Here is a 15,376-nt window from a genome sequence, read left to right as displayed (position 1 = left end):
TTACGAAGGCAACACATTAATAATAATAATAATCTAAGCTTTGCCTATGAAGGGATATCCACACTAAGCCTGTGGCTTGTTTACAGGTGGGTCCCTTTACAATGCATAGAGGGGTGCAGGGGACTAGCCCCTATGCCAAAGCTACCCGACAGCGCCCTATACTAACTATTACCGTTAACCTCTGCAACCTTTGAAACCAAAGAAAACAAACCGGAAGTAGTTCTCCAAAACTCGATGGTATGAACCTTTTAACCATAAGTTCATAAGATATGTTCCATAAGTATGTCACTGGCTACTGAGAGCTTTTCATGAATTGATTGAGGGAGGTAGGTTATAGATTCGAGGTAAAGCGAGGGAGGCTTGGTCAGTGGGGCGCTGCTGTCAAAGGGGGCTTAGTAATGCAGACCAAATAGGACCTAGATGGAAGTTCTGGAAAATTAACCACCGAGTGTAGGACTTCAATTGACTCGCTTCCGTCGTTCTCCCTCGACCTAGATCGAGCTGTCAGTCTATCAGCAGCATTACGAAGTATAGGAAGTGCACTCATACTTATGGGGAGCATATCACTTATAAACTTATGCTTTTACTTTCTATTCTATTCCTCTCGCTATATTTTCTCTGGTCGTTCGCTCCATTAAAGAAAGTGTATATGGCAGTGTATAGATAGCAGTTGCACTTTGTTCGTCAAACTACAACCCGCTACGAAGGGTGGTCGAGTTTCGCCGATAGGTGGGGGGGGGGCTAGGAAGGTGTAAACGGAGGAAGAGTCGCTTTTGGTTATTGGCGTGGGTGGATTCGTTATAGGAGTTTTAGGAACCAGGATATAAGATACGGATGGGAAACTTTTTACCTCTCCGAGTGACGATGACGTCACGGAGAGGTATTATACTGGACGTTTCTGTCTGTGTGTGTGTGTTCGCAGTTCGCAAAATCCGGACCGCGTTCGTAGTTCACAGAAAGCAATATTGGCTTCTACTCCATTGTCATCGTTAGGGTTAAGATGTAGGCGGCGAGAAACGCCTAGCCTCCCAATGGCTTCCACCAAAGGCTCACGCACTTGCGCTTTTTCTTACCCCATATCGGGAATTGGCTAACTTATATACCCTAAATTTACAAAAATTGTGAAAAAGGTGTTTGCTAGAAGTCAAACGTCAACAATAGCTATGTTTAAAATTCTAAGAGAGCGGTAACTCTCTTAGATAAGACTTCGTACTGCCCTTAATGTATAATTTTATGGATAGAGTTTTTTAAAACACCTTAACTAGAATGAAGGTAAATTACTGACGGTTAAAATAAATAATATCAATTATATTTATTGGGTAGTTAGCCCTCTTCTCGACTCGGAGAGGCCTTATTTTGGTTTCCCAACTTGTTATTTTCGGTTCCCAGATGAATTTCTTTCCCTCTCTCCATTTCCCCCAATGACCACTGACCAATCACGTTCAGCGGATTTTTATTTCAACTTATTTCCGCGTTCTTCAAATATCCAAAACCTTTTATTTATTTCTCAATGGAACAGAGTTAACCGTGAATTAAAATATGGAATGAAGTCTCTACGATGTATAAAAATGTCACACTTATGGAAGGAACATATCACTTATAAACTTATGATGTAGTCATACGCACACGTATAAAAAATTTTCCCGAATCTTGCCAAGCGTAGATTTGAAATTGCCAGTTGAAGTTAAATTCAGCCCCTTACTTCACACGTTTGATTTATGGACTGCCTGTTTGCAATTCCGTTTAAAGACGCGATGCAACTTTAAACTGAATTCACTCTTTTTTAAATGTTATTCATATCCAGTGTGGACGGGTCCCTATTCCAAAAAGTGCTTACGCTACAAACCTGTCTTTTTTGTGGATCTCCAGCAGTTCTTTCTATGGCTTTATTTGGCACTCAACCCTCTCTCTCTCTCTGGGTGTGTATGCAGTTATTCGTTTTGAAGCCAAGGCCTAGGGTGTCCAGTTTAACACGAGTCTCTCTCTCTTATCTCCGTGAAACGTAACTTTACTGTTGCTTTTATTGCGTAGTCCAATTGCACCGCACTTCGCTCGCTCGCTTCGAATAAATACTGCAGGCATTGAAATCTGAAAAGACATCTTTTTATTCTTGTGCCCCTATCCTAAATTTTATTTTTATATCATTCCCGAGTCTCGTACACACTTGCGCAAAAGAGCAGACGACACCGACTAAAATGGAGATGATTATGATTTAAGGCTTTTTAATCGCTAGTACCATAAGTACATAAGATATGTTCATTCCAAAAGTTTGTCACTGTAACGTAGAAACTGGAGCTTGTCATGAAGTGAGTGAATGAGGTAGGTCAAAGATTCGAGGAGGCCTGGTGAGTGGGGCACGGCTGTCAAATTTGGGCTTAGTAATGCAGACTAAATAGGACTAGATAGAAGTCCTGCAAAATTAACCACCGAGTGTGGGACTTCAATTCTTCTTGAACTGTAAGTCTCTCTGTAGCATTACGAAGTATATGTAGTGTCATACTTATGGTAGGAACATATCACTAATAAACTTATGCTACTTAGTATGGAAATATTCATTTGAACTAAGGAGTTATATATTACCAAAAGCATATAATACTTCTCTTCGAGAGAGGTGTACAAGCACAAAGCGGGGTAATTGTAACGTCATTCTTCCCAAATTCATTTTACATTTGGAGTGCGCAAGGTTACTAAACCGAATCACATACGCGAAAAATAGTTCCCATATCATTGCTGTATTAGCGTTTAACTATTTGCCAAGGCGCATGCGCTTGTGTGGATTTTTGTAGAGACAATCAAGGTTTGTGGGTTTATCGCTGGGGATTTAGTGCCAAGCAGTATAGAATTCGCCCTAGCACGGTGCGATGCGCGTCTGAGGTGCATGAACCTGAGAAGAATCATGTTACGGAACTAAAGTATTAAGAGGATACAGAGTGCCATCCTTCTTCTATTATTCCCTTCTGATTATAGGTAGCGTCATACTTATGGAAGGAACATATCACTTGTAAACTTACGCTATAGGTTAATAACAATACTTATGGGTGAGCTTTACAGAAGGGCACAGCCATTATCACAGAAATAATTTTTCTAAAATCGAGCTTTTCATGTCTCCATTGTTAAAAAAAAAGTTCAAAATTTTATTGAGATCTAAAGTTAGGCCTATAAGGTCAACCATAAAGTTAAAACACCCATTTTTTCCTTACATATAAAAAATATGGTTCGCGAATGGCGACTACGCAATTTAAAGTCTAGAAAATGTTTTCACTCGAAGCTGCTTTTTAAGAAAGTGGGGACTTGAGTTTGTCCCCTGATAAGAAAGAATAGGAGCCTTTTACGACTAAAGAAGTTGCATTCGCCTTCTGCTCATGAATAAACTAAGTATTTGGCTTTCTTCTCGGCGGACGATTTGTTTTTATGTGACATTTATTGTACCGTATCTTTTAAAGAAAATAAGGAATGAGTCGTTGTTGGTCTTTTTCCGTTTAATGGCTGGACCATTTTGTATTGTCAAATTTTATTCGGGACCCGGGACCTTAAACGTACGTACGTATCACAAAAGCAACAGTGGTCATTTTAAAAACATGGACAAATTTCGTTAAGACGTAGTTATCACGTCCAGACAGAGACATTTTAGCTACTAAGGTTTTAGAACGGTGTGTTTGTTAGCTGTTTGCAAGAAGCGATATCTAGTTTATTAGGGAGAAGTTATAAATTGGCCTCCACATTTCCAGCTCTTTATCTCCAGTCCAAAGAAACCTAGCCTGTCCGGACGGAGTTAATCCCCGCCGCCTCTACATTACAACCTGCAGCATCTCATTGGTTCTTGAAAACTCACGTCTGCGTGGCGACGCCAATAGAGAGCTTTCAGATGGGATAATAGTACGTCACACCCTCTCAAGTCTTACCGCTGTTCTGGTAGCCATATTGGGTGGTCTCAGCTTCATTCCTACAGTTTAAACCCACCAATATGGCAGCGTAAATTAGGTCACGAGACTCTGCTCCTCCTCCAACTGAAAGCTCTCTATGACGAAAATTACTTTGTACTTTCCGACTGAGGAGAGTTTAGCGAAATAGCCCGGGGCCTCCTTTTACCCCCCCCCCCCTTGTATTTTGAAAGGGGGACTGCATGGGACTATGGCGCCCATCGAATACTTAGGCATCTTATACCTTCTCCCTAATAACACTAGATATCACTTCTTGGTGTATGTGAATAATCTGTTTGTTGAAATTGTTTGGAAAATAAGAATGGTGAGTAATTTCGTGATCTCTTCAAAGATTTCGTGATTTCGTGTGAAAATTGCGCGAGAAGTGTAAATGTCGGACGCCTCGGAATACCTTCTCTAAATCGGCATACCGATTATATTTTCAGTGTTAGCAAGGTAACGATTTACTATTTATATCGATGCCGAAATCTTATCAAAATCTCTTTGAGGTGGTAGACTAAAAAAGGTTCGGTATTAATATTATTTTATATTAATTCTTCTCGTCTACCTTGGCTTTACGCTGCGAGAAAGTACTTTTATTCAAACATAGCTAAGCTATCTCTTCTAGGCTAGAATAACTAAGTTCGGTAGTAGTCGTTTGGAAATGCAAATACATAAATTCTAAGGATCCAAACTCAGGCCCCGGCCGCCATTCTTGAGCTGAGTTATCGCTTTTTGGGTCTGTTGACTCTCGCTTAGGGACATAGCGAATATTATGGCGGATTAATACGTAATGTTAAGCGTAAAAGTATGAAGAAAGTAGTCTGGGCCCACCAAGATATATATCTTGATAAAAGAGGGAACGTAACTTAGGGACTCGAGCAGAAATAATTCATAAACGAAGATGAAGTGGAACTTGTTTGAGTATGGAATGCAAGCGTTTCGCCTCCTTTTCGAGTTGTTATAGAAAAATCCATTTTCCATAAAAGATATTACACCTATTTTTCTCTAAGGAGACATCGTCAAAATAATGTTGCAATGATTAGTTATCATCCAAATGTTGCCGGAGCTTCTTTACAGCTCGAGCTAGTTCGAGCGAGAACGACTGAAGCAAGAATTGAAGTCCTACACTCGGTGGTGGTTAATTTTGCAGTTCATCTTCCTATATTTAGTCTGTACTAAGCCTTTGACAAATTTGGGTGCCTTCTGACTCTTCTGAGACTGTAATATAGTTTTCACTGTTGGACTGTTGGGGCAACGGAAGTTATCTCCCGCCCTCTCTCGGAGTTGAACTTCGGGGCAGTGTTGTCAGGCGCTTTGTGAGTCAAGTTGGTAATATAGTTTTCACTGTTGGACTGTTGGGGCAACGGAAGTTATCTCCCGCCCTCTCTCGGAGTTAAACTTCGTAGCAGTGTTGTCAGGCGCTTTGTGAGTCAAGTTGGTCAAATACCGAGTCAAACTGAACCAGCTCTAACCTATCTCTCCTAAATATTGGCTCACAATACTGTGGGAATGCCAAAAAAAACCTTTTAATGGAAGCTATCTCAGTTGTGACGTCAGTGCCTAGGTAAAACGTCACGGGCTTACCCTTGGCAGTGGACGGTGGCCATGTTTGGTACCACTTTGGTTGGTTCTATGGGCAAATAACGTGGGTGACGTCACACTAAGGCTTCTGAGATGGCTCTATGCGTGCACGAGTCTAATGTTAGAGATGTAGTACATATTTGACCGTTAGGTATATAGAGTGTTTCAAATGCGTAATTTTGCGCTCCCAATCAACCTCTGGTATAACTACATGACATAACTCCTACTAAACTAATTTAAGTGGTGCATTACCTAGAAGGTACTTCTTTGTATTGTTGTAATGCACAATAAATCATATTTCAATACAATTCAATTCAAAAGAAGGCTTAAACTGGCCCCTATGATCAGGAAAAAACTATAAATCTTTAGATGTCATTCGAAATAAATGTCCTAGTCCCAAATCTAAAGTATGATAGTGATTTTCTTCGTTTGCCATCTCCGAATCCGAAAGATTGTAGAGCTGCTTTTAGATCTTGCTACTGTTCTTGGCCAGATCAAAATCATCTAGAAATAGGCCATGACTTCGTGCGTGTACAGAGTGGAAGCCTTAATTAACTGCCAACAGTCTAGACGCCTTTCTTGGCTAGCGTCTGTATACGTGTTATCCATTGATTGTTGGTCATGGTCAAGAGATTTACAGACGCTAGTAGAGAAATTAAATCAGTAGAGAAGTATCTATTTGACTGGACATAAGTTCATATGATATGTTTGTCACTGGTAACTTAGAAACTGGAGCTTGTAATTTTGAAGTGAGTGAGTGAGTGAGGTAGGTCATAGATTCGAGGAGGTAAAGCGAGAGAGGGAGGCCTGGTGAGTGGGGCGCTGCTGTCAAAGGCCTAATTAGTAATGCAGATACTAAATAGGACCTAGATGGAACTTGGTCCTGCATGCAAAATTAATTATTCGCCGAGTGTAGGACTGCAATTCTCACCTCCGTCGTTCTAGCTCGAATTGTGTCTAGCATTACGAAGGGTCATACTTATGGAACATGTCTTATAAACTTATGGACTGATCCCTGGGAATCAAGGTTTCAAAAAAAGGGGGAGGGCCAAAAGTATTTTATATTTCCAATCGATTTATAGTTTCGACCCTGGTTGACCTTTCGCCAGCTTGGGGTCAAATCGTGATTGTTTTCCGCTGTTTTATTTCATTTACTTACCCTCCCCCCCGCCCACTCTTCTTGACCAAATCCTTTACTCCTTTCATCAGTACTATTTTCTATCATGACTGGTATCACATTACGTATTAATGCGCCTCAAACTTCTCTACAAAGGCAAGGGACGAAGAAAACCTCCTATGCTACTGGAGCGAGGGGCAATTCACTCTAGAAAATACCTAGATTAAAGACCCATACTATTTTCTTTCCTATCTCGTTTCACATTACGTATCAATGCGCCTTCCAAAAATCTCTCGCTACAAAGGCAAGTAAATAAACGAAGAAAAAACCTCCCATGCAACTGGAGCGGTCGAGGGGCAATTCACTCTTTAAGTCATTTAAATAAATGTTTCTCAGTGATCTATTATTCAAATTACACTTATAAAACAGATTCGAGGGGTTATTTACTCTTCAAATCAAGTTTACAAATATTTCTGAAGGACTATGACTTGCCAGGGATGTTAGATGTTTTAAGAGGGATTCGAAGGGATATAGGGAAATTGTGGAAGCCGCGTTATCGGTGGTGTGTCACGCGCAGTAGGACCGTCTACCGGATTTCTAGGGGCTTAGTACCATTCAAGGCCAAATTAAGGATGATGGGAAAGGTGAGAGAAATAGGCGGGCGCTAACTGTGGAACGACTTACGTCCGGTGGGACGCAAGAAAATGGGGAAGGAATACTCGGAATACAACTCCAATTTGTCCTTGAAAGGGGGAAAAGAAGCTAGAGGGCGCGCGTGTTAGACTCCCCTTAAAATAACCCTCTGCCGGCAGGTTAGTATTTAGTTCAGTCCGAGTCATAGCCCACCCAGTATAGAGCCCCTCCCTCCAACACGGAACGAAAATTTCAAAGATCTTATTGGCTCAGTTTTAAACTACGTTTTGATGACGTTGCTGACGGGGACGGCGAAAAATACCCGTAATTCCTTTTTACCTCTGTCGCTATGACCCTCCCGCCTCTTCTTTCATACTCCCCCCCCCTCGCAGGGAAGGGGGTCCGGTACTTTGACGCGCTCCCACATTACTCTGTTCTGCATTCCTACTTCTAAAATTAAATCTATCCCTGGTGTAACTTAAACGCTCTATTGTATTTTGGGGGGAAACTAATTAGAATGCGAGCCAAGAGTGTTTGTTTGGATAAATTTTTGGGATAAATATCAACAATGGCCCGGGATTCGTATCTCGTAGTTTACTCGGTTCCAGCAAATTGCCAAAGACAAAATGTAAATAACCAAGATTAATTCGTTTGCGAGATTGCGTTGGAATGAAGTGTGGAAATTCCAACGTGTTTATTATGACAAATATACAATAACAACTGCGTCGTTCTATTTGAATTTAATTAAAATTTGATGATAAATAAGAGTTTAAAACGCTACAAATGATGGTTCAGGAACTAAATTTACACAGGGGTGTTCAAAAACGGTGGTAGGACCTTGTTCATAAAATTGGTTGAGAGGAAATCTTGTATGACGTGATTTTGTCACAAATTACACCGCCTAAAGCGATTCATGATTGATTGGACTGCTTTAGGGATGGTCCCTTAAAATTTAACATTGTTTTTAAGCGGTCATTCGTGAAACATTTCAACCAATTATAACTCGCCTGGAGGGGTCCCTTTGGGGGATAAAATTGGTCTTAGAATTTAGTTCATAAGATATGTTCATTCCATAAGTTTGTCACTGGTAACTTAGAAACTGGAGCTTGTCATGAAGTGAGTGAGGTATAGGTCATAGATTCGAGGAGGTAAAGCGAGGGAGGCCTGCAGTGAATGAGGCGCTGCTGTCAAAGGGGGCTTTAGTAATGCAGACTAAATAGGAACTAGATGGAAGTCCTGCAAAATTAACCACCGAGTGTAGGACTTCAATTGACTCGCTTCCGTCGTTCTCGAATGTGTCCAGTAACCCCCTACTAGACTGGAAAATTTATTGGACATTGTCCACTGGAGTACTGTGCAGTAATAGTGTCGCAACTTCATAGTCAAGCTATCAAAAATTCTTAAACATTTATTGGTCAAAATGTCCAGTGACCCCCTTAGTTTAAAAAAAAAATTATGGGACATACATTTTAAAATTTTATTGGACAATGTCCAGAGTGTCCTGTGCTTATTTCCGGCCCTGTCTCGAGCTGCAAGTCTCTCAGTAGCATTACGAAGTATAGGAAATGTCGTACTTATGGGGAACTTATCACTTATAAACTTATGCTTACATATATCACTCTACCACGCTTTTTGCAAGTGCAGCCTGTATTTGAGTTTAACTTCGGTAAATTGTGTCGTGATTTCGGGAGCGGCGTCTTTAAAGAGAGCTTTAATTTATAAATTTGGTTGCGAGTTGAGTTTGAAAGGTTAAATATTTGAATACGCACCGGAAGGGGGGAAAATAGAGGGGGGAATCAGAGCAGCAGTGAGCGAGTAACATTACTTATAACCAGAAGTAAGATAAGGGACTAGAAGTACTGAGCTAACCAAATTCTTCACTTGGCGAAAGTGATTAAATATTCTTGATAAGACACCAACGGTTGGCCCTCTGGTAGCGGTTTCTCAATTTTCCCTCCAAACACGTGAGACGCTCGATCGTGGCGGTAGACGGGGGCCGAACTAGATTCAAGCACCCGCTTCGTCCGTGTACACCCCCGGCTTTAGCTTCAGGGGAACGGGGGTAGGAAATGTTTTTGGAACTCGACCAATTTTTTTCTCTCTCTAGTAACTCGCGATGGAAACGGTGGCATAAAAACCTCTCAAATTTGTTCACTAGTGCTGGATCTATTACCACCAATGCTGGAGCACTTTACTTCTAGTCCCTTATCTTACTTCGGTGGTATAACTGCAGCGTTGTTTGCTCCTATGGTTTTAAGGCAATTTTCAAGCTAACGAATATAAAAGTTTATTTATCGCTCGACGTTACTGAGGGGGGAGGTAGGAAGAAGGGGGAGGGGCTTCACTTTCTCGCGGACTAATTTAGTTCCGTTGATGACAGATTTATTCGCCGCTCTTAAAAGCGAAGCCCCCCCCCACCCGACTTCTAAGACAGGTAACGGGTACAGGTGAACTCCAAACGCCTGAAATATACTTACTTAGTACCTGACGCCATGAATTTATTATTTTCTTACATACACTCATGAATATAGAACCTTGAAAGATTCACGACTCAATTGTAAAAATTTAGCCAACTTAACAGACTTTATACTAGAACAGGAAGGTAGCGGCATGGATATGTGTTAATACTAACGTATCATGGATTAACAACTGGGCCAAAAAGTTGGATACCAACGGATGTAGGCTGAAATAGCTGGGTCACGTGAGGAAATGGAACTAGGCCTATATCTCTCCGGGGAATTCTGAGTGGTAGGTTTGAAATTTCGGTCCTGCGCAGACTGAAAAATACGTAATTTCCCTCTCGCTCGCAAGGTTGAGGGAATGGGAGAGGGGGTTACACGTTATATAACACTTCTGGTTTTTGGTACAAAATAACAAACCGAATATGAAACGAAGAACGAACCATTTAATCTTTCTCAAAATTTCCTCAAAGTCTTGTCAGAATATAGAAATGATTTTAATTGGTTTAATTTTGACATAACCACTGCACACGATATTTAAAATTGTGTATTCATCCGCCATAGCTTCATCAAGCGTTATTTAAGTTGAATTAGAGTATACTTTGAAAAAAGTCAAAATATATTAATAAATTTATTTAATTTTAAATCTTCGCTAAGCGAATTTAAATAATTATTTTAATTTTATATCTATATCTATATAAATCAAAGTCCTGACTGACTGACTGACTGACAGACTGAGTGATAATGAACGCCCAGCCCAAGCCGCTTGCCCTAGAAGGCTGAAAATTTGCAGGAACGTTACTCGTAAGTAGTAGGCGCGTACTAAGAAAGATTTCCCCCCAATCCGCCGCCATCTTAATAAATGGCACCCAGAAATGTAAACAATCTTCTCTACGCAACAAAGTCCGCGCTTTTCAACCGATTTCGCAAATATTTAGTACACTGGTTTCCTTTAACCTATAGACGGGCTGAATGGTCTTTCGGAATCGATTTGACGCCATCTTTTTAAATGGCGGCCAGAAACTTAAAAACCCATCTTTATGGAATAATGTCCGCGTGAAAAGTAACCCAAAAAAATGTGTGTCCCTAGAGGCTGACGGGCAACGCCGCGTGCCCTCGCTCCTAGGGTGCTACAAAAATATTAGTCATCAGTAGTAAAATCTACCCATTCTTTATATCATTTTGATGGAAGTTCTTATTACACGCGAGCGACGCCGCGGGTAACAGCTAGTTCCCTATAAAATGAATTATTTTTTATTTAAATTCTCTATTAAGGTAACAAAATTTATTATTTTAATTATTTATTTCATATGAAATGAATTTAAATTTTTATTAAACATATGAAAATAATTTAATTAATTCTCTTAACTGATGATACAGTTAATTAAAATATGGAATAATTTGAAATGATTTAGTTGAAACTTCATCCTCCATCGCCATTCGTTCCATTTTGCTAATTTACATAAATAATATAACCAGGGATAGATTTAATTTTAGAAGTAGGAATGGAGAACAGAGTAATCCAGGCGCGCGTCAAAGTCCCGGACCCCTTCCCCCCCCGGGACGGAGAGGGGGGTATGAAAGAAGAGAGGCGGGAGAGTCATAGCGACAGAGGTAAAAAGGAGTAATTAAACGTATTTTTCGCCGCCGTCCCCGTCAGCAACGTCACCAAAACGTAGCTGTTTAAGTGAGCCAACCAATAAAGAACTAAATATTAACCGTTCTCCATTCCTACTTCTAAAATTAAATCTATCCCTGATATAACCAAAACAAACGAACAAATCGAGGTGGATAAAAGAACTGATGCACACATTCATGGGGGAATACCAATAACTTCGTGTATGAATTTATCTAGGGTAGTTGCAGGTAGGGAGTTAGGGCAATGCTCCGGTTATATTAGCGAGTGCATTAGATGGTGACGAAGCGTGTCTGTTAGGCGTGCAGCGCGTATGTGTGTGTGCATTTTGCGAAGATGAGCCTAATCGTCCTTGACAGTCTTAAGCTAATTTGCAATGAGAGCCCATCTCATCTCATCTCCTCATCCTCCCTCTCTCTCTGTATGTATATGACAGCCCTCCACCTTAAACTGTACAAAGCTCTATTGAGAAGTAACGTCAGGTGTCGCTACTCTATTCTCGGACATGCGGGAAGCCGGCCAGCCAGCCACCAGGTAATATTCAACTTAGGCCCAAGTACTAACCTACCTAACTGAGAGATAAGATATCTCCTGGATGGAGTGTCTTATCTTCCAAAGTCATAGTTTGACCAATGACCATCGCTCAGCTTTAAACGCGTTTCCTACAACATTAAGGGTTTAAGAGCCATCATTTCAACACCATGAATTCGAATGATAGTAAACTGAACTTAAGTACGTCGTACATGGTCGTTATTTGCGAATGAACCCTACCTATAATGTGACTCTCAAAATAGTAAATCAAACCACGGCCAACTTAAATCATCTACTCCGTCCTACAGGCGACGGGGGAAATGATTTAAGTTTGCCGTGATCAACAATGGTTAACTTTTTGAAATGAAGGAGGATTTTTATTCGCGTCGTCTGCTTCAAAAATGGCTCTCTAACAGGGCCGGAAATAAGAAAGATTTCTTAAAGGACATGTGTCCAGTGGCTGGAAAATTTATAGGACACTGTCCACTTGAGTGTGCAAAAAATGTGTCGCATCTTCATAGTCAAGCTATCAAAAATTCTTAAAACGCGCAAGCGCATGCGCCTTGGCAAATAGTTAAGCGCTAATAGATATAGACCTAGTATGATGAGGGGGAACTGTTCATCGCGTTTGTGATTCGGTTTAGTAACCTTGTGCATTTCAAATGTAAAATGATGTTGGGAAGAATCGTGTTTCAATTACCCCGCCCGCTTTGTGTTGGTACACTTCTCTCGAAGAGAAGTATTATCTACTTCTGGTAAGACGTATTCAAAGTCTAATCAGTTTGCTTTCTGTTGATGTATCTTACAGAGAAACCTTCGGCGGAAGCGACATTTCGTGGCTCGGAGTATTTATCATACGATCCTTTGATGAAAGCTCCGATCATCGGTTCGAGCGATCAGGTTTCGTTGTACTTCAAGAGCCGGCAACCGAGCGGAATGTTGTTCTACACGGGCGACAACGAAGACTACATGATGCTCAGTTTGAGAGACGGCGTCATCGTTCTGACCGTCAGCCTCGGTTCCGGCTCCGTCGAAAAGGCCGTCAGACCCGCCAAGGTCCGCTTCGACGACAATCAGTGGCACAAGGTTCTCGTTCATCGAAAAGTTAGAGAGGTGAGATACACACTCCGTGAATTGACATGGTTATCATATGTGGGGGAAAAAGGCACAACGTTATAGCTTCGTGGGAATAACATGGTTCTTACTTACAGACCCCTTTGGAGGGTCAGAATTTCATTTTATGAGAGATACGGGGTAATTCTTTGAATATGTGATAGTCCTCCAGGGATACCTGATACTTGGGGTTACAACAATCAAAGCAAGAGTTGACAACATTGTCTTCATAGGATTAACACGGGCTTATCTATGTCCCAAGTTTCAAGGGTCAGAACTTTAGGTCTACAAGAGATTCGTGAAAATTCTTTAACTTGGTTATAGCATAGGTTTCTAAGATATGTTCCATAAGTATGTCACTACCTATCCTTCGTAATGCTAGTGAGAGACTTACAGCTCGAGCTAGTTCGAGAACGACGGAAGCAAGAATTGCAGACTACACTTAGTTTTGCAGTCTGTCGTATATGTTAATAATTCCGTTTAATGTTATCATCTTTCTTTTTTGTTATTTAATTTGTATGTCGCGCTCGCGGCATAACATATACCGCCATCTGTGATAGGCTATAAGAACTAGTCTAGGTAAGCTCTAGAGGCGAAGACGTAACAAACGATGTAGACAATTAATAAAGAACTTATTCGAGAATCAATCAATCAAACAGCTTAACACAGTCCATCTTCGTATTTAGTCCGTACACTAAGCCTTTGACGGCGCCTCACCAGGCGTTGCTTGAACGAGATTCTATGGCGTTCCACCTACGTCAATACATGACAAGCTCTCAGTAACCAGTGACAAACTTATGGAACATATCTTATGATTTCATAAAACCAGAGAGGAAAAACATATTTTCCGCTGATTTTGGTCGGTTCATATCTTATGAACTTATGGTTATAGTCCCCTTTTCCAACGATACTAAGAATATGGGGTTACAACCACGAGCTCAAACACGTACGAAAAGCGTCGTAGGTGGCGCTAATTGACAATCGGATCTAAAAATATGAACTCTTAAAGTTTTCTAGCCTACTTGTCGGGATAATAAAATCCATTAACTTCTGACGTTGCTAAACTATTGAGGTGATTTTTAAAAATATCGAAGTTTGTAAAAAGCAGCAGGCCTTGGCGTCTCGGAGATTAGACTTCTTCTGGGCGCAGCTATGAAATGCTTGATAAGGCTTTCAAAGAAGCGTGGAGCTAAATTATATAAGTTGATTATGAATGACTTGTTCCTACGTAATATTAGGGATCGAGAGAACCCATATTTTTAATCAGCTTAACGAAAAATGTATTTTATTAAAAAATCTTGTCTTCGTTAATCCCTTGCCTTACTATCCGAAGTTCAAAGTCACCATCCGTGCAAAATTTAATGCATTTTTAGGTGCGTTCCCCCCCCCCGCTCACGTACTCTGGAATGGGTTTTTTAATAGCGTATCGGGGGGGGGCTATATTTAAGCTAAGAGGACCGAGTCTTTAAATCCAGCTTAAAAATTCATTAATCCCGGCTCTGATTAATTTCCTCAAAGCGTTTTCTTTTCGCACCTGATTTCGCCCACTCATAGCCATAGCCACTCTAAATCTTGCGCTGTGTTTACTTATCTAAAGACCCATGAAAGAGATTATTTTAAAAGGAACGGCCCTTTTCTAAATATGAAAGGAATTAAATATTTTAAGTGTTAGTGACGTAATTTTCGTCCTCCACAAACTTAAAATACGAAAAAAAATCCTTGAAAAATCTAGTTTATTATGATATGTTTACTTCTTTATTTGGTTTCGTAGCAATTTATAAAATTGCAATCAAAGTATTGTGTTTGGAAAAGGCCTAGTTAAAATTTTGTTTCGTTTGATGACGTAGTAAGGAGAAATTTTCACTTTAGATGTTGCTCACGTGACGCGCCTGTTAAGCCTATTCTATTCAGATTCGCGCGGCATTAGTAGACTAGGGCGCTCGCGCTTGGCTTTTCCGCGAGATGCCGTGAGTGACGTATCAAGAAGAAAAACCCGCCTAAGATCTTCTTCGGAAATTTGCTTTTGCCCCACCCCCAAATTTCAAGTTTTCAAAGTGTTTTCCCTCATATTTAAATATTGATAAAGCATATTTTTGCAATCAGAAGAGTTTAAACTCTCAAAAAAGTAAGGTTTTCTTTAGATTTGAGATAATTTTTAAATCACGTCGCTATTCCTTTTAAAAAATAAGTGATCTCATATTATAAAATTGTCAGTATTTAATTAGTCTTAAACATGAGGAGGACTACTGCGCCACCCGCCATTGGTTCAGTGACGTCCGCTAAATCGAATCTATTACTCGCTGGGACTATGGCGCGCGAATAATTAATTAAGCATCTTTTACCTTCTCCCTAGTAAACTAGATATCACTTCTTGCTATCACTT

General features: G+C 40.5%; 1 protein-coding gene across 2 annotated transcripts in view; it reads left to right on the top strand.

The window, feature by feature from the left end:
• LOC149629951 (neurexin 1-like) overlaps window positions 1-15,376 on the top strand; it is a 232,369-nt gene that overhangs the window by 163,234 nt on the left and 53,759 nt on the right. For both annotated transcript variants that reach the window (XM_089851637.1, XM_089851636.1), the window contains exon 3: window positions 12,689-12,993. In XM_089851637.1, coding sequence (XP_089707763.1) covers window positions 12,689-12,993 — 305 coding nt within the window. The remainder of the gene's footprint in view (window positions 1-12,688; window positions 12,994-15,376) is intronic.

This window comes from Phalangium opilio, unplaced genomic scaffold (assembly GCF_054372755.1).
Source record: "Phalangium opilio isolate 3A_F unplaced genomic scaffold, DU_Popi_V2 ptg000105l_1, whole genome shotgun sequence".
Lineage (NCBI taxonomy): Eukaryota > Metazoa > Arthropoda > Arachnida > Opiliones > Phalangiidae > Phalangium > Phalangium opilio.
The sequence above is the reverse complement of the archived record's forward strand: the minus strand, read 5'-3'. Positions and strand labels throughout refer to the sequence as shown.